Source organism: Miniopterus schreibersii (genome assembly GCF_964146895.1).
Source record: "Miniopterus schreibersii genome assembly, chromosome: 16".
Lineage (NCBI taxonomy): Eukaryota > Metazoa > Chordata > Mammalia > Chiroptera > Miniopteridae > Miniopterus > Miniopterus schreibersii.
Window position 1 is genome coordinate 31,249,848 of NC_138116.1, and position 19,786 is coordinate 31,269,633.

The 19,786-nt window shown below is 51.2% G+C and overlaps 1 protein-coding gene across 6 annotated transcripts in view; it reads left to right on the top strand.

Annotated features, from left to right (window-relative positions):
- Nucleotides 1–19,786, top strand: part of RPH3AL (rabphilin 3A like (without C2 domains)) — a 126,208-nt gene that overhangs the window by 31,417 nt on the left and 75,005 nt on the right. For 5 of the 6 annotated variants that reach the window (XM_081162468.1, XM_081162467.1, XM_081162471.1 and 2 more), the window contains exon 3: nt 18,198–18,308. In XM_081162468.1, coding sequence (XP_081018594.1) covers nt 18,232–18,308 — 77 coding nt within the window. In that variant the 5' untranslated portion in view covers nt 18,198–18,231. Of the gene's footprint in view, nt 1–4,779; nt 5,095–18,197; nt 18,309–19,786 lie in introns of those variants that run through there. The other variant, XM_081162470.1, reaches the window with a different exon arrangement.

Below are 19,786 nucleotides of genomic sequence, written 5' to 3' on the forward strand. Positions count from 1 at the left end.
TATACCCAGGAGTGGAATTGTTGGGTCATATGGTAATTTTATATTTAACATTCTGAGGAACTGCCAAACTGTTTTCCACAGTGGCTGCACCGTTTTAACATTCATACCAGCAATATACAAAGGGTTCCATTTTCTTCATATCCTTACCAATGCTTATTAGTTTCCATTTTTTATATTATAGCTATTCTAGTGGGTGTGAAGTGATATCTTATTGTGTGTGTTTTTTTAATTGACTTTTTTAGAGAGAGAGGAAGGGGTGGGGAGAGAGAGAGAGAGAGAGAGAGAGACATCGATGTGAGAGAGATACATCGATCAGTTGCCTCCTGTACATACCTCGACTGGGGATTGAACCTGCAACCTAGGTATGTGTCCTGGCTGGGAGTCAAACCCACAACCTGCCGGTACACAGGACAATGCTCCAACCAACTGAGCCACACTGGCCAGGACTCATTATGGTTTGTTTGTTTTTCTTTTTGCTACAAAATGCATTCCTTTCCAGCCAGATAAAATTCTCCATCTGCATATATAGGTACATATTATAAGGTCCTTCTTTGATAAATGTCCCATTTACAAGAGCCGTTTCTAATTATTAAAATGCATGCCAAATGAACATCTCTGTCTCTTAAAATGTCACTTAAATAAACTGCTAATGTATGAGCCATGGCCGTGAGCGCCTTGCGATTCCTCGCTGAGGAGCCAGGGTAACGATGGCGCGTTGCCCTCGGTGGGACTGCACGAGTCAGGGCGCAGGCACCTCTCGCTCACCCGCGCATCGTGTGGGTAGCTGCTGTGTGGCAGTGAGCCTCGCGTGAAAAAAGAGTTAAGTACAGACAAAGAAGCATGCCGTGCACCGTGGCGAGGCATCTCACAGAACGCAAACTCCGTTCGGGTAAATTAATGGGCTGTAGAGTGAAAGCTTGGTGAACGCAAATTTGTTTCCACTAGCCCCCGGGCACTCAGCGCTGGGGCACCATCTCACTGGGCACTCAGTAAATATCACGGTAAGGATAAGAGAAGAAATTGGTGCCCAACATCGGTTTTGAAGATTGAGCTTTAGGTTATGGATTTTTTGCATACCATTTTTTTGTTTCCTCAGAGTAAATCATTCTATTTGGAAAGCCATCCATTGCCTGATCTTTAGATTGCTCATAGCATTTAGAGGCTTCTTGCACACTGCCAGTATTAGGGGCTCCCTGGCCAGTATTCAGGGCTCATTGGCCAGTATTAGGGGCTCCCTGGCCAGTATTCGGGGCTCATTGACCAGTATTAGGGGCTCCCTGGCCAGTATTCAGGGCTCATTGGCCAGTATTAGGGGCTCCCTGGCCAGTATTCGGGGCTCATTGGCCAGTATTAGGGGCTCCCTGGCCAGTATTCAGGGCTCATTGACCAGTATTAGGGGCTCCCTGGCCAGTATTCAGGGCTCATTGACCAGTATTAGGGGCTCCCTGGCCAGTATTCAGGGCTCATTGGCCAGTATTAGGGGCTCATTGGCCAGTATTAGGGGCTCCCTGGCCAGTATTAGGGGCTCATTGAACAGTATTAGGGGCTCATTGGCTTAAAGAAGAGCACAGACAGGTCTGGACCAAGTCTTGATTTGTCCCTTGAAAACACTCTGTTTGGCTCAGGATATTTTCTAGGATCCAGTTTTTTCTCCACACCTTGTCTCCTTTTGGCTCCTCTTAACATGCCAAGCCCGAAATAGCCGTGGAAACTCATAGGCTGGACAGAATATTTCCTTATGCACTGTCATTTCAGTATTAACTCTTCCCAGTGCTGTGGCTCCCTCGGGATGTGAAATAGTTGCTCTCTCGAAGTTCCGTCCTTCAGAGGTCACCACCTGCTCCCTGACAGCGTTCTTGCTCTAAGGCTGATGCTGGGGAGCTCCCCACAAAGGAAATTCCTGGAAAATCTGCACCCCCTTGTGATTCTCATGCCATCATTATGGTTTTCCCTTGCATTTTCCTGGTGGCTAATGATGTTGAGCGTCTTCTCATGTGCTTTTGGGCATGTGTATGTCCTCTTTAGAGAAATGTCTACTCGTGTCCTTTGCCCATTTTTTAATTGTGTTGTCTTGTTATTGTTGAGTTGTAAGAGTTTTTATGTATATAAGTATATATATATATGTATATGTATATATATTCTAGGTTCTTATCAGACATAGGATTTGCAAATGTTTTTCTCATTTCCCATCTCTGTGGCTTGTCTTTCCACCTTCTTGATAGTATCATCTGGTGCAATTTAAATGTGGGTGACGTCCAGTTTATCTCTTTTTTTCTTCTGTTGCTTGTGCTTTTGTTGTTATAATCTAATAACCACTTTCAAATCTGAGTTCATGAAGATTTTACCCCTGTACTTTCTTCTAAGAATTTTATTGTTTTAGCTCTTACATTTAGGGTTTTGATCCATTTAGAATTAAATTTTTCAGATGGGGTGATATAAGGGTCCAGCTTCATTCTTTTGTTTGTTTTGATCCATTTGTTTTTATTGTTGACAGTATTGCAGATGTCCCCCATTTCCCCCGTTTGCCCCCCTCCACCTGGCCCCACCCCAGGCCTTCGCCAAACTAGTGTCTGTGTCCACGGGCTATGCATATACACATGTAAGTTCTTTGGTTAATCTCTTCCAACTCCTCCTCCCCCTTCTCCCTGAGATCTCTCAGTCTGTTCCATGCATCCATGTCTCTGGACCTATTTTGTTTGTCAGTTTATTTTATTCATTATATTCCACATATAAGTGAGATCATGTGATATTTGTCTTTCTCTAACTTGCTTATTTCGTTTAGCATAATACTCTCCAGTTCCCTCCATGCCATCCCAAAGGGTACGAGATCCTTCTTTTTACAGCCGCATAGTATTCCATGTTGTGAATGGGCCACAGCTTTTTATCCACTCATCTACCGATGGGCACTTGGGCTGTTTCAAGATCTTAGCTGTTATAAATAACGCTGCTATGAACATAGGGCTGCATATATTCTTTCTGATTAGTGTGTCAGGATTCTTAGGATATATTCCCAGAAGTGTGCTCACTGGGTCAAGCGAAGGTTCCATTTTTAATTTTTTGAGGAAACGCCACACTGTTTTCCACAGTGGCGGCCCCAGTCTGCCTTCCACCAGCAGTGCGCCAGGGCGCCCTTTCTCCACACCCTCGCCAGCACTTGTTATTTGTTGATTTATTGGTCAACTTCATTCTTTTGCATGTGGCTACCCAGTTGTCACAGCACCATTTGTTGAAAAGACTCTTCTTTCCCCATGGAATGGTCTTGAACCCTCATTGCAAAGCAGTTAATCCTAGATGTGTGGGTTTCTTTCTGGACTCTTAATTCTGTTCCAGGGCACATGTCCTGAGTGTCATCCAGGCATAAGGTTTGTCCTGCTCTCAGGGAGCATTTGGTCCAGTGGGAAGGTCAGACACATTCATAAGCCACGGGGAACTTGGAAGTGCTGGGTGGAGTAAAGAGAAAATGTTTATGCAGATGCCGGGGAGGGAGCAGTGCTTCAGGCTGGGGCAGAGGGTGCGGAGTCGGGGATGTGACGAGGTAGGGGGGCTGCCTGGGGGAGGCATGGGCTTGGACACGGAGGATGATGCCAAGTGTTTCTGTTTATCTGGAGACAAAGGTGGGACAGAGCCTGTGGATGGCCATGAACTCCCGGGTGAAGACGTTGGGCTTGATTGGAGTGTCTGAGCAGAGCTGGGCCTTTGGAGTGCCCATGTGGTGGCTGGATAGACAGTCTGGACGGGGGGCCTAGGGGCAGGGGACCTCTTAGGATCGTAGGGTGCCTGAGGTCGGGGGGAGCACTTGGCTCAGGCAGTGGGAATGGTGGGGAGCAGGGGCTGCCAGAGACCTGTGCCTTTGTGCCTCTCCCCTCTGTGGGCACAGGGTGGGACCACAGCAGCACTGGAGGCAGGGTAGCGGAGGCCTCTGTGCCCATATCATTGGCCTCCCACCTCCACTCCCAGCCACCGCCCGCTCCGGGAAACCCACGCCAGGCTGCCTCCTCTGCGTTACCCCCAGGCTCCTCCAGCCCAGGTGACCCCGAGCCTTCTGAGAACTCCTGGTGGGCCAGTTCCTGCATGTCTCGGTTTCTGGGAACTCCTGGCACACTCCGGAGTTCTGGGAACATGGTAGATGCTTGGAGGATACTCCCTGGCCTATTGTTTCCGTTGGGCTTCAAGTGCTGCAGCCAGGGCTGCTTGGAGGCAGAGGGTGATAGAAAGCGCCTATGCTCAGCCCACCCAGTTGAGCCAAACTCAGTGCCAGGGGCCAGCTGGGTGGCCTTGAGAGAGAGGCTTTGCCTCCCAAAAGTTGAGTCTGAGCCCCTTCTCTTGGAGAGAGGGTGGTCATGCCATCCCACATGCCATGGTGATAAATTTCAGGTGGTCAGCCCAAGGCATGCCCCGGGCAAGTAGGCAGTTTCCTGTAAAGCTGGCTGCTGGCCCTTCCCTGTTTGGTAGTTCAGGGGCAGGCTGAGCATATGCAGGTAACGCATTTTTAATTTGTGGGCTCCTCCCAAAAGCTTTGATGATGACTGCAAAATGCTAGTGGTTCTGTTTGGCCTTTCCCCTGTTCATCTCTGCACCATGCCATGTTCTGGGGGTGCCCCCCCCCTCAGGTGACCCTCCAACTGTTGCCTGAGTCCTTAGCTGTCCTCACTATGGTGGTTCATGACAGGCACCCCCACTTGTTTGGGGTCTCAGCCTGTGCTAGCAGAACGGGGAGTGTGCGGAGAAGTTGACAGCTGGTCTCCAGGCAGCACGGTACTTAACCTTGGAGTTGGAACAGAGAAACGTCTGTTTGTGTTTCCATGAACGAGCGGGGACAGCTGGCCCGCAGATAGCAGGCTAGGTCAGCTGGGGGTTGCCTTGGCTACTGGCTTTGAGCAAACATCCAGGGCCAGGGTCCCTGCCCCAGCTCCGCTGAAGCTGGCAGAAAGAGGGTGAAGTCCCTGGAAGAGCCCCACAGAGCCACCTGAGAGCTGGTAGCCTGGTGGGGCTGTGCAGGGACCACTGGGAAGCCAGCAGTGTGGGGAGCCGCTCCTGGGGACCTGGAGGACTGCCCCTGTCAGCACACCTGAGGATTGGGACTTTACCAAGCAGGTGAGAGGGGTGGATCTGTTTTTCCTTCCAGAGGCTTCTCAGCTTCACAGAGGTTTCTCTTGGGCCCCTCCAACAAGCAGCTCACAGGTGTGATCTAAAATCTGATTTTCTTTGCAAAAATCCTGTTTGCCTAGGACTTTCCAGATGCACACAAATTGCATACATGGGAGCAGGCTTGTATTTCTGCACTCAAATGCAAACAGCATTAACTCCCCTTACCGCATGCCCCAAGCCAGGTGCCTGGCAGCCCCTGGGAGGACTTGGACATTTTCTGAGCAGAGACTCCCTGTGGCCTGGATACCTGCTCACCCTGCAGGCTTGATTTCATTCTGATAACCTCTCTGTCAGGTTCTAATTCCTTCTCCTGTTCCTTTTTGTGCTATCAACCCCTTGTTTGACAGTCTGGTGAATCCTATGGAACCTTTCTCAAAATAATGGTTTAAAATGCACAATCTGGCACCAGAAGAAACCAATTATATTGCCTTATAGTTATCAGAATATGTTTTTTAAAAGCAGCCTTTTGATATAGCAATCTGTGTGCTTCTTCATTAAAGCATTATGTAAACAGCCTTGTGGTAGGTCTAATAACTATTACAATTTAAAAGTAGTGATGAATATAAATAATATTTTTACATACCTACAACTCTGCATTGTGATATAAAAATAGCTGAGATTCTATTGATGATCCAGGCGCAGATGCTAATAATGCTGTGATGTGTTGCTAATATTCATAAATAAGGAAATAGAAATTTTCAGTTGTAGGTTAATGAAAATAAAGAGATAATTTGTTCCCATCCAAGTTCACTGCCCGCCTGTTAAGAACTCCCAAGACAAACGGTGACCAAAAGAGGTCATTTTTCTGTATCCTTGACTTGCATCCATCATGGTAGCTCCCTGTCTTGGGTGTAGACTCTGTCCTGGTCCTCAGCACCCACGAGCTCCAGGGGGCCACTTCAGAACAGCTAAAGGTCCATGCACACATACTGAGGGGTCCACTGTGTCTGCTGTCCCCACCCCCAAAGTAAGGCTCTGGTTTCTGTTTTCCCCATGTGGAATGGGGTGAATTTTGTCCCCCAGAAGGATAGGTTGAAATCCTAACCCCCAGAACCTCGGAATGTGGCCTCATTTGGAGATAGCGGTATTGAAGATGTAATTAGTTTAGATGAGGTCATACTGGCGTCTCCTTTAGTCTTAATCCAATATGACAAGTGTCTTTATAAGAAGAGACACACAGAGGGAAGACGGCCATGTGAAGACAAGAGACACAGGGAGGTGGCCATGTGGAGATGCAGAGGGGAGCAGGCCTGTGAGCGTGAGGACTGGGGTTGGAGTGATGCAGCTGCAAGCCGAGGATGGCCGAGCATTGCCGGCGTTAGCATTTCTGCCTGGGTATAAGAAAACGGTTTCAGTTTCACAAAAAGACAGGCCGGGATCTGGGTCCACCGGAATGGGTGTGCTAGGTGAGGAGTTACTTTCCTGGGGAGAAGACCCCGCAGTGATAAGTGAGGCCTCCTAGCTGTGCACCACGGGAGGTCACCTGAGGGTCCCAAAAACGACCCTTGCTCCCCTGACAGCGAGCTGAGGTGCAGCACGTGCCTGGTGCATAGTCGGTCTCAGTGCATGTTTGCTGAGTGAATGATGATGGTAACGAAGCCAAAAGTGGCTGCTGCATGTCCTTCTGAGGACAGCAGCAGATGCTTAGCTCTGTGACTCAGCAGGGATGTGCCACAAAACGGGCCATGGGGCATCCAGGATTGACTGCTCCTCCAAGGGCACAGTCAAGAAAGGCTGCAGGCATCTGAGCAGGGGCTGTGGGGTTTTAGAGAGCCCCACCCAAGGGGAGGAATCTGAGCAGGGGGCCACGGACAGGTAGGGTGCCCTCTTTTGTCTAACTCTTCCTACATCCTGCTTAGAAAAGGTTCGCTGGAATCACTTCACCCGCAGGCCCGAGCCCTGCTCCTCTAACGCGTGAACGCTGCATTTTCCACGCAGGCGTACGTGCTGTTAGAGCGCCTACCGTTTGCTTCCACTTTGTGCCCCTAATCTTGCTGGAACCCTTTCCAGGTCAGTTGTCATTTTGACATTGACTGTGCCCGGTGGTGCCATTGTTGACCATTCCTCCAGTTGGAGTCCTTTCTAGATTTTCCATGGTTCTAGTTGGTATAAACCACTTTGCAGAGGCAGGTGTCACAGGTGAGACCTGTTCAGGGCACAGCCCTGCATGTGGCTGGGAGAAAGTCAGGTTAAGGGGGGGGGGTCACACTGCAGGGCCTTAAATTCCCAGCCAGGGAGGCTGGGCATTATTCCATGGGCTGCAGTGGACTCTTGAAGGTTAGAAAATGTGTACTGGACACCTGCCATGCTTTGGGCACTGTGCTAGCCTGGGGACACCAAGATGCATCCTGAGAGCTGCAGCCTTCTTAGGGGTAACAGAGGGAAAGTCCCCCTACAATACAAAGCAGAGTGAAACGCTGGAGGGAGGCAGCAGGGTTGATTTAGAACGGGAGTTGGGGGGGAGCAGGAGCGTTCCCAGAGGAGAGGTGCTGGGCCTCTGTAGGGAGACTGTGTGCAAGAAAGGCGATTCGCATAAGATGTTCTGGGATAAGGCTGAGTCCCCAGAGTGTCCGGGTTCCTGGTGACTGCAGCATGAGTTCTGTGGAGGGATGTGGTGGCAGGGGAGACTGGAAGGGTAGCTTGGGCCTGCTCATGCATGACCTAGAGTGCGGCCCGGGTTTTGTCCTTTGGCAGTGGGGAGCCACTGAAGGTTTTAAAGCAAGCGTCTTTAAGCATGGCCTGACCTGGGCTTTAAGGACGACCTCTCTGGCTGCAAGTAAAGGGAGTTCATAGGCCCATTGGGAAGCTTTTGCCACAGTCTGGGCAAGAATGGGTGAGAATGAAACTGGGAGAGGGAGGGAAGAGCCACCTGAAGAAGCCTGTCTAGCAGGGATCTTTGTGAGGCAGCAGCTTCCCTGGGGCTCCTCTCATCTTCTGCATCCCCCGGAGGCCCGCCCCGCCTGGTGCGTAGTGAGCCCCACTTGCTGAGAGGCTCCCTCCGGTTTCAGACAGGCCGCCAGGCTCCCTGTCTGGATCATTCATCCTCCCTGCGCGGGCGACAGGCGGAGGAAATGTTGATGTGTCCGCTCACCTTGTCTTGCTGCTGTTGTCATGTTCCCCGTATCATAGTAACAGAGCAGATGTCAGGGCTGTTGCTAAGGGTTCCCTGGAATATTAATACCTGGGTGTAGAACTCTCGGCGCTTACAGGTGTCCCTGAGGCCCGGGGAAGCACCGGCTTGGCGGCAAGTATTCTTTTCTGTTTTGTCCCTGCTTTTCCTCCCTCCTTTAGACCTCAACTCCTCCCCCGCCCCCGGGCCCTTGCACAGCTAGCCCTCGGGCTGGCAAGCTCAGCCACTCTCCCCTCCCGCGCCCAAGGCAGGTCTGACTAAAGGGCCGCAGTCTCCCCTGCAGAGCCCCAGTGCAGCTCGGAGTCCTCTCCAATGCAGCTCTGCAGGCCTCAGCTCAGGACTGGCCCTGGCCTGAAGCCTCTTCCAGCCCTGCACAGGCCACCTGAGAAGGCTGCCAGCCCTTCCCCAGACCCCTCTCCTCAGGGCTCTTGCTCTGGCTTATGGGTGGGAAGCGGAGTAGGTTTTGTTATTTTTATTTTATTATTTTATTTTATTGATTTTTTTTTTTTAGAGAGAGAGGAAGAAAGAGGGAGAGAGAGAAACATCAGTGAGAGAGAAACATCAATCCGCTGCTTCCTGCATGCTCCCTTCTGGGGATCAAGCCCACAACCTGGGGCGTGTGCCCTGACCAGGAAAAAAATGGGTGACCTCTTGGTATATGGGATGACACTCAACCAACTGAGCCACACTGGCTGGGCAGCAGAGTGGGTTTTGGTCGCCTCTTGGATCTCTGGTTTGCTTCCCCATCTGGTTGGCCTTTCCACTGCTCACAAGTCTGAAAATCAAACTTGGAACAGCTCTGGGAAGGGGTTCGGCCAAATATGGAGGTCAGGGCTGGGATTTTATTTACCAAATTCCATCTGTAGGAGTTACACGTTGCCATGATAATGCTGCATAACAACCACCCCCGAACCCGGTGGTTTACAACATCTGCTTATTGCTGCCGAGGCTATGGGTCAGCCACTGCTCTTGGGTGGGCCACACATTTCTTTCATCAGGGCTCAGCGGCTAAGAGGAAACCCGTGCTGCTGAGGTTTCGGGTGGAAGGATGCACTCTCGTTCTCTCGGTGTCCAGCACTTGCTGGTGACTGTGTTTGCCTCTGCACATGGTGTCCCCTCCTAGACCCTGCGGTTTCCTCCAGCCTTTACATTCCAACCACCTCTTTCCTGCCCTTCTCCCTGTATCATTTCTTCACTTCACACCAGGTAGTCCATCCACTCCCCACTCTGGGTGCAGTGGATCTGTTGGCTCAGTTGTATCAGTGAAAGTTTCCCCAAAATAAAATCAAGGAGGCAGAAAATGCCAGGGCCTAAAGGTGGGAGAGAGAACCACACTGAGGAGCAGGTGTGGGTGAAAGGAGCTGTCCGGCTGGGACATTGCCTTTGTCCCTGCTCCAGCCCTGGCAGGTGGGCAGAGACCCCGTGGTGTGTGTAATCCTTTCCTAAGGGCAGGGGATTTTGCCCGCTGGGTATCTTTTTTAAAGCCTGGTACATCTCAGAGACTGCTGCCGGCTGGCAGTGTTTCCCTCACTGTTAAAGTGGTTGTAAGGGTTGTGAGGGTTGTGAGGGTTGGGTGTCCAACAGCGGCGTGTTCCTGGATGTGGAGTCTGCTCTTGTTTCATCCTGACCACGAGCCTGTGGGGGAGGCGGAGACCCCCACCCTTTATAGGGAAGAACACTGAACCCTACAGGTGTTAGCTGACTGCCCGGCGGGTCACCTAAGGCCAGTGCTCCCTGTACCAGACGCTGAGCCCACAAGTCTATTACGGGGAAGGAGCCTTCTTTTAAGTAGACTCAGGTGTTTGTGGAGAGAGGAGGCGTTTTTTATTAAAACCAGCTTATTTGAGATTTACAGATAGGTTCTTCCGTCTTTGAGCTCTGACCAGGAAAATACAAAGCAGATCTTTTGTCGTGAACAACTGTAGACACACTTTGGAGGAGCCCGCAACTGAGAGCTCTGAGTGGCCGTGAGCGTTACTGCAGTCAGAGTCTCAGAAATGCATGAAAAAAATACACTTCCTTTCCCTTTGGGGAATTCATCCTAAGGAAATAACCAGAGATGGGCACAAAGACTTATCTCCCAGGACATCCATTTTAGTTGACTATAACAGAACAAAACTGGTAATAATGTGCCTCCAAACAGGAAAATGATAAAATATATCCAGGACGCTGGGTTACAGTTGAGAATCATGTTTTTGAGGATTTTAATAATGTGAGAGAGTACAGTGTGATAAGAAAGCTGAGCAACCGGTGTGTATAATAGAACCAAGTTTTATTTAAAAGCTGTACACAAATACCTAGAAAAAAATGGGAAGATCTTACACTAGATGTTTAGCGTCTCCATCTGGGGGGGGGGGGCGATGAGTGAGTTTAGGGTGTGTTTTCTTCCTAATATTCTGCAGCGCCCGGGAGACAGCATGTGAGGCTGTGTTGTGACTGTTGCTCCATGGACAGCCGGCTACGACTGCAGCGTCCGCCTGCAGTGACTAATACTCAGGGTGATGAGCTTTTGACTTTAGGGAGACAGGAATCGGATCTCCCCGGAAACATATGTTTGTTTTCACAGATCTGCCTCTGAAAGTTACCTGGGCTCACGAACCTCTATCTCCCCAGGAATTTTCTCAGGAAATCATCACCAGGCAGCTCCTGTTCCTGTCCCCGCTCCCCTGCCCCCAGTAGGGTCCCCTGAGCCCCCAAGCTGCAGGGTTGAGACGCACTCCAGAGGATGCCGCCTCGTGGGCTTGTGTCGCCCGGCAGGCAAGGCGGCACCCGGCGGCCTCGGGGACACACCAGCCCAGGGAGGCTGCTCAGCTGTCAGATCGAGCCCGTGGGCACTGGCTGCCCCCCGGGGAGCCTGAGGAACAAGCTGCCTGTGCGTGAACAAGGCGCCGAGGGTGGGTGCAGCCCAGCTCTGCTCTGGGCACGCCTGGCTGGTTGTCTGAATTCCGCCGTGCCTGGGAAAGGCCACCTCTGCCGAAACCCGCCCGACTGTGCACCTACCTTGTGGCCGCCCTGTGCCAGGGTGGAGAGAGGGGAAGGCACGGGGCCCCCAGGGAGCCGCTGCCCAGCTGGGAGGGAGAGATGGAAACACCAGTAGGAAGACCTCTGGGGCCGGCACTCAGGTAGCAGGTCCACCTCCCCCAGGGCGGCCTCCTTCCCCAGCAGAACGCACACAGCACACACACAGCACACACACAGCACACACACACACAGCACACAGCACACACACAGCACACACACACACAGCACACAGCACACACACAGCACACACACAGCACACACACACACAGCACACAGCACACACACAGCACATACACACACAGCACACAGCACACACACAGCACACACACACACAGCACACACACACACAGCACACAGCACACACACACACAGCACATACACACACAGCACACAGCACACACACACACAGCACACAGCACACACACACACAGCACACACACACACAGCACACAGCACACACACACACAGCACACACACACACAGCACACAGCACACACACACACAGCACACAGCACACACACAGCACATACACACACAGCACACACACAGCATAGCACACACACAGCACAAACACACACAGCACACACACACACAGCACACACACAGCACAGCACACACACAGCACAAACACACACAGCACACACACACACAGCACACACACAGCACACACACACAGCACACAGCACACACACAGCACATACACACACAGCACACACACAGCATAGCACACACACAGCACAAACACACACAGCACACACACACACAGCACACACACAGCACACACACACAGCACACAGCACACACACAGCACACACACACAGCACACAGCACACACACAGCACACACACACACAGCACACACACAGCACACACACACACAGCACACACACACACAGCACACACACAGCACACACACACACAGCACACACACACACAGCACACACACAGCACACACACACACAGCACACACACAGCACACACACACAGCACACACACACACAGCACACACACAGCACACACACACACAGCACACACACACACAGCACACAGCACACACACAGCACACACACACAGCACACACACCACACAAGACCACCCCACACATACCACACACACACCACACACTCCGTACACCACACACCACACACAACACGCATACCATACACACAAAACACACACCATGCACACATACCACACACCCACCATGCACATCACACACCCCATATATCACACACACAACACATACACCACACTCCCACCCCCACACATAGCGCACACACACCGTAAATCAATCACACACACCATACACACCACACATACATACACCCCCCACACCCCACACCCCCTTCAGCCTCTGTTCTCAGGCTGGAAGGCCTCAGAGGCGGCCGGCGTGTGCCCCTCCCGCGCTTACAAAGGAAGAGCAGCTCTGGGCAGCCCCCGTCCGCAAAGCCCGCTCCCTCTGCTCCCTCCAGGCCCTGGGCCATTTCCATCCCCCCCGAGAGTGTGTGGGTTCTCCCGCCCTGATTTTCACTTGGCTTCTTTAAGCCTCTGTTTTGTTCCCTCATCATTTGATTTCTGTCCAGGACAGATTGGCATTTATTAATACAAGGGCACATCCATATTCAACTCACATGACACTGCTCTTTGGAAGTTTTAAGGACCCAGCTCTTAAGAGGGTCTGGGCCGATGTGGCAGGGCCTTGGGCAGGGGCCCTCCCTGACCCTTCTTCTCGAGACCCCACCAGGTGGGTGGCACACCCGGGGCGGGGGGGTGTTGGGCGGTGGTGAGCACACAGTTTGCCAGAGGAGCCCCCTGGTCAAGGGGGTGTGAGAAGCCGGGGACAGGGGTTGGCTGGCAAGTCAGGGAGCTGGCAGCCGGCTCAGATTGAAGAGGCTTGGAGAACCTAAGCTGGCTTTGTTGGCAGTTTCCTAAAATATGGCTCCTCAAGCTGCCCTTCCTCTCCCACCATCTGTCCCGAGGTTGCTTTGTGTGGGCAAAGGACAACTGTGCCTTCTGAGGTGGGGCCTGAGTTCCCACTGGGAGTCCCCTCTGTGAACGTGCTCAGCCACAGACTTAGCATTGGCGAAGACCATGGCCCCAGGCCCCGGGAGGTGACATCCTCTCATCTGCCTAGACCTGTAGCATGGACACCATCAGCTCATCTTCCCTGAAGCTGCATGAATGGGAGGGGTGGGGCTACGGGGATGCACTCCCCCCACCCAGTGATGGCGCTGGGTTGAGGGCTCAGAGCCCACCTCCCAGGTCCCGCCACCAGCCACCCACGCCAGGGCCCTTCATCGGTCCCCTGCCTGCCACCGGTGCCTCCCTCCTGCAACTTGACAGGGAGGAACCAGGCACTGGAATTGCACAGGGCAGTCCCTCCAGCGTTGGGTGCCAAGGAGGAAACTAAGGCCCAGAAAGCTAACTGACTTGTCCCTGGTCTTCCAGTAAGTTTGCATAAAAGCCACACTTTCGTGGGCTTTTCTTTACTAATTGAGTCTTCTCTCCGCCTTCCTCACTGTTCCAAACCCTTCCCCCTGCAGGAGCACTGGTGAAGGGTTAGCAGACTGGCGTAGTTAGCTCTGTGACCTTTGCTCAACGTCTTAACCTCTCTTTTCTGTCGAACAGGAAAAACAGTGATTAGATTTAGGAAGAACAGAACAGCCTGTGGGTGGTCACCACAGAGTTGCTCTGGCTAAAGTTAAAAAACAAAGAAAAGAAATTGCCCTCAAATGGGTCAGAGGACAGATAAATGTTAGTTTGGGGGCTCCCTTGCCAGTGGTCCCCAAACTCTGGCCCCACTAGGAAATGACTCAAGGGCTTAAAATGGGGTTCATTCCCTTGAGATTCAGTTGGGGTGATCTGTTTGGGGCTGTGAGGAGTTGCTGTGTCTCTACCTGTGTTTGCCGCTGTCTCCTCCTAGATGTCCCCACCCGTCCCGCCGTAAAGGAGGTGCAGGTTTGAGCATGAGAGCCCAGGACCCCTGCTTTCTTCCCACCTCCTCCCCCTGCCCAGCTCCATTCCCTTTTGTTCGGAAGCTTCTGCAGAAAATGGATTTCCCACCCTGAGGTTCCCTGGCTTGCTCCTCCCTCCGTGGTCCCCTCCCTCCGTGGTCACCCCCTGCTCCGGTGCCCTCCTACTTCTGTGGGGATGCCTGGCAGAGAGAAGGGGCCACTCCCAACTCATGGTGCCCAGCTGCCCCAGGATGGGCAGGAAGGCTCAGGGCCTTCCAGGGCTGGGAGCAGTGGCCTGAGATGTGGCGGCCCCTGCAGGCCGAAGCAGGAGCGGTGGCATCAGTGAGGCAATGGCTGGTGGCTGCGGGGGCACCCAGTTTACCCAGGGCACAGGCTCTCCCAGCCGGAGAGCCCATCACTTCCATTTCTTGAAGCTTCCAGAATGCAGTAGTTCCCCCTTCTCCACGGTTTTACTTTCTATGGTTTCAGTTACCTGTAGTCAACTGTGGTCTGAAAATATTAAATGGGAAATTCCTGAGATAAGCAATGCACAAGTTTTAAATGATGCACCATGCTGAGTAGTGGGATGACACCTCGTGCGTCCTGCGCTGTCCCGCCCGGGATGTGAAGCATCCCTCTGTCCAGTGTATCCACGCTGTTAGTCACTTAGTAACGGTCTCGGTTAGCAGACTGACTGCAGCATCTCTGTGCTTCTGTTCAAGTAACACTTGTTTTACGTAATAATGACCCCAAAGTGCAAAAGTAGGGATGCTAGCAATTTGGATATGCCAAAGAGAAGCCATAAAGTGCTCCTTTTAAGTGAAAATCGAGTGCAGTACAAAAGATACATTGAGAGAGAGAGATTGACTACGTTCACATAACTTTTATTACAGTATATGGTTATCACTGTTCCATTTTATCATTAGTTATTATTGTTAATCTCTTACTGTGCCTAATTTATAAATTTAACTGTATCATATGTATGTATGTATAGGAAAAACCAATGTACATGCATCCACTGGAGGTCTTGGAACAAACATATGCCCGGTGGATATTTTTAAAATACTGTAATAATAATAAAGAAGCAGGGCTACCAAGTTGTAGTATATTTTAAAAGTTTACTTGGAACAGAGTAACGCTTTTCACACCCACACAGCAGTGTGACTGTGCTATTCCCAAGATAATAGAAGTTAAAAAAGCAAACCAAAACAAACCGCAGTGCACCAAAGGCTTGAAATGGGACGCCCGTTTAAAGTTGGTTGATGAGTCTCATTTTTTACCCCACCTGTGTTTTCCTGGACTGTATGTTAGTTAGTCTCATTTGAGAGAAGATCAGGACTTTCAGTCTGAGGAGGCCTTTGATGATGGCGGCACCCCAGTGTGGGCCTGGCCGTGGGGTCTCCACGTGTGTCTCTCCCGAGGCAGTCACAGTAGAAAGCAGGTGCCTGAGACCCGTTAGGTCAAGGTCGTGGGCGTGGTCTCTGTGTGGGTCAGTTAGCTGCAGGCTGCTTGCTGCTCCCTGCTGGTCATCACAGAAATGAGTGACATTGGCCTGGAACTGCCTTTCTCAAACCATGGGCTGGGAGTCCCCAACAGGGCAGGGAGTCTACAAGATCAAAATTATTTTCATAATAATAATGAGGTATTTGGTCTCATTATCTCACAAATGTGAAAAGTTTATTGATATGGTTTCAGATGCCACATTAGAACTAGTTTTTAAGAAACAACCAACTGTTGAGTTTTGGTGCAGTGTGAAAGACTAGCCACAGTTATCTAGAAAGGCTATTAAAGTACTCCTCCCTTTCCCCACTTTAGTACATATCTGTGAGAGTCTGGATGTCCTTCATGCACTTTCACAAAACCATATATCACAAAAGATTGAATGGAAAATCAGATATGAGCATCCAACTGGTTTTTGTTAAGCCAACCGTTACATAGAGTTGTGAAAATGTAAAACAATACTATTATTCTCACTGTGGGTTTTGTTTTGAGAATATAGGGGTGGTTTTTTTGGTAAAATAGGTGAACATCTAATGGATTTATTATTTTTTATGAATTTTAAATTTTTTCTCTGTTTTAATATCTAATATTACAAATATCAATAGATACAGCCGATATCACTTGGAATCCTCAAGAATTTTTTTTATTGAGAGAGAGAGAAAGGGAGGGGAGAGAGAGAGAGAAAGAAAAACATCAACCTGTAAGTGCCCGACCAGGGATTGAACCCAAAACCTGGGTATGTGCCCTGACCAGGAATCTAACCATGACCCTTCCATGCATGGGACAATGGTCCAACAACTAAGCCACACTGGCCAAGGCCTCAAGAATTTTTATAACAATTTTATGAGATATAATTCTCATACCATAAAATTCACACTTTTATTTTTTTAAATATATCTTTATTGATTTCAGAGAGAGGAAGGGAGAGGGAGAGATAGAAACATCAATGATGAGAGTCATTGATCGGCTGCCTCCTGCACGCCCCCGACTGGGGATCGAGCCCGCAACCCGGGCATGTGCCCTGACCGGGGAATCAAACCCCAATCTCCTGGATCCTAGGTCGACGCTCAGCTGCTGAGCCACGCCCGGCCAAGCTAAAATTCACACTTTTAAAGTGTATACAGTTCAGTGGTTTTAGTGTATTCACAAGCTTGTGCAGCCATCACCACTATCTAATTCCAGAACATTTTCATCAAAAATAAACCCTGAACCCGTTAGCAGTCATTCCCCATTCCTCCCTTCCCCCCACCCCAGCCCTGGCAACTACTAATCTATTTTCTGTCTGTATAGATTTGCTTGTTCTGAATGTTTCATATAAACGGAACCATACAATATGCAGTCTTTTGTGTCTGGCTTCTTTCACTCAGCATAATGCTTGCACAGTGCATCTAGGTTTACGGCCAAATAACATTCCTTTGTATGATAAGCCACATTTTATCCATTCATCGGTTGATGGACGTTTGAATTGTTGCCCCTTTTTGTCTGTTGTAAATAATGCTGCTGTGAACATCCACGCACACGGTTTTGTGTGGATGCGTGTTTTCAGTTCTCTTGGGTATATATATATATATATATACCTAGAAGTAGTTTCTGGGTCATATGGTAGCTCTGTTTAACATTTGAGGAACTGCCAACGCTCATTTCCAACCTCAGTAATTTTTAAGAGTGTAAAGAAAGAAGTCCTGTGTTTGAGAACCACTGGGCTAGAGGGGCTTAAACCAGGGGAGTGTGGATAACTCAGTTCACACCCTCGTCTGTACTCTGGGGTTGATACCCTCAAAACCATCTCTCCCTTTCATGCTCCTTTTTGTCCCGCTAACACATGTGGTCAGTGGCAGAGAGAAAGCCGGTATGCCAGACTGTAGACGTCAAACCACCAGGAAGTCTGGAGCAGGGCCACCTCTCTGCAGGATTTCCCAGGGTGCCGTTTGCACTGTGTCCCCGCAGTTGTGCAGGGTGCCAGTGCTGGCTGCAGCTGTCTCTCTGCCCTCCTTCCTGCCCTGGCACCGCGAGCGTTGGCTGTGGCAGGATCTCTTGGGGAGCAGAGTCTGGGCAGGCCTTGTTAGCAGAGCTGAGGGAAGGCACCGGCTTCAGCACACCCATGTGCCTGGGAAGCTGCTCAGGGCACCCCCCCCCCCGCTAGGCGATGCGCTAAGCACAGCAGGCACCGTACTTGGAGGGAGTGGGGACAGAACCCCAGACCCCCAGAGGCTTGCCAGCTAAGTTGAAAATGCAGTTGCCCTCCCAGAATTAGGAGCCTTTTGAAAGGAGTTTGGAGGAAACAGTATTTAGCTGCAGGAGTGATTCCGATGGTGAGACTCCAGGCGTCAGGGGGCGACGTACGGGGATAGGTTGGCAGTGCCAGTGTGTGGAGCCTGAAGGACCTGTCTGCCATCTGCACCCCAGCCAATGACATGCTCTTTCTTTTTCCGCCTCTCCGCTCAGATGTGACTCCCCACGCGGGCCGGGCACTCCAAGCATGGCCGACACCATCTTCGGCAGCGGGAGCCATCAGTGGGTTTGTCCCAATGACCGCCAGCTTGCCCTGCGAGCCAAGTGAGTACCCCCAAGGCCGAGGCAGCCCTTCCCTTCCTTCCCTGTTCCTGTTCCCCTCCTTTCTTTGGCAAGATTCAGTCCCAGGGACCCGGAGAGAGAAGTTTGGAGACAGGTGCCTATCTCATAAACACCATACTCCACACCCTGAACAGCCATTCACTCATTTGAACGCCACATGGAATTTATGTCCATGTCTCAGGTGAGGAAAGTGAGGCTGGGCTCCTTGCCCAAGTCACTTACCCAGGGCCAGGACCCACTCTGGGATCCTTCTGACTCCCGCACCTGTGTTCTTTCTATCACAACAGGCTGCAGGGAGCCAGAGCACTTCCTTTGCCTTCTCTGGGAAGAGCATAAACCCCCCTGTCGCTGAGTCTTCAGGCCCTGAGCCCCTGGAGGCGGGGAGCTTTGGGTCTCCGGAGGCCCACTTCATAGCTGAGTGCCTGGCGTTGACAGGAACAGAGTGAAGGCCGATGAATGAAGTCAGATGAATGCAGAGCTGCACCCCGGCTGTCACACGCGCACAGCCAGCCGCGGGCGTCCCAGGGCTCCTCCGCGCTCCTCTCAGGGTCTCTCTGGTTCTGGCTTGTCCCCTTGGGGTCCTGGTTTTTCTGTTGTCTCTCATCCTGGTGACCCCTCAGCTCCATTTTTCTCAGGCTGCCTCTGCCTGCTGTCCCCCGATGGCTGAAGGCCAAGGGCTCTCAGATGCCTCTCCTGCCTTTCTGTTTCCCTGTCTCTCCAGGGAGTTGGGGGTCCCTGGTGTCAGATAAGCCTAAGCGTCCCCTTCATCTGTCAAACTGTGTCAATTAGCAGAACCAGCATTTCCCAAATGGGACAGAGTTAAAAAAAATTGCAATTAGATGTTATGCGCCTGCAGGGACACAGGGCAGAAACATCAAAGGGGGAGAGAAAAATTAATCTGAAATGCCCAAGAAGAGTGGAGTCCTGAGTGATTTGCAGGAATCTTTGCACAACAGTTAATTTGTCCCTCTCACCAGGGTGGTTCAGCCCCCGCAGGGGAAGAGACCAGGGAGGAAAGCAGCCCCTCTCCCTCCCTGCTCTGATGCCAAGCAAGATGATGCCTGGCTGGATACGAGGAGCGGGGGAAAGCTGTGCTCTGGTACCAGGGCTCTGTGTGACCCCTGTCCACCCCTCCATCATTTCCTTCAGTTCTCCCTGACCTTGTCTTACACTCAGCAGCAGCCAGAAGCTGTTGTAACACTTTTTAGAGAAGCAAATGCTTTTATCTTCTCCCCGGGGTGTGCTGCCTTGTGATGCCAGGCTCCTTGTGATGCCAGGCTCCTTGTAATGCCAGGCTCCGTGAAGGCGAGTACTACAAATCCCCACATCTAGGCACTGCGCTGAGGGTCCCTCTGGGAAGCCTGGGGAAATTACCCTCCCTGGCTCTAGCTCAAGTCTGTCCTTCTGTCCTCCAGCCACCATCAAACATTTTCCAAACCGCTACCATGTGCCTGGCACTG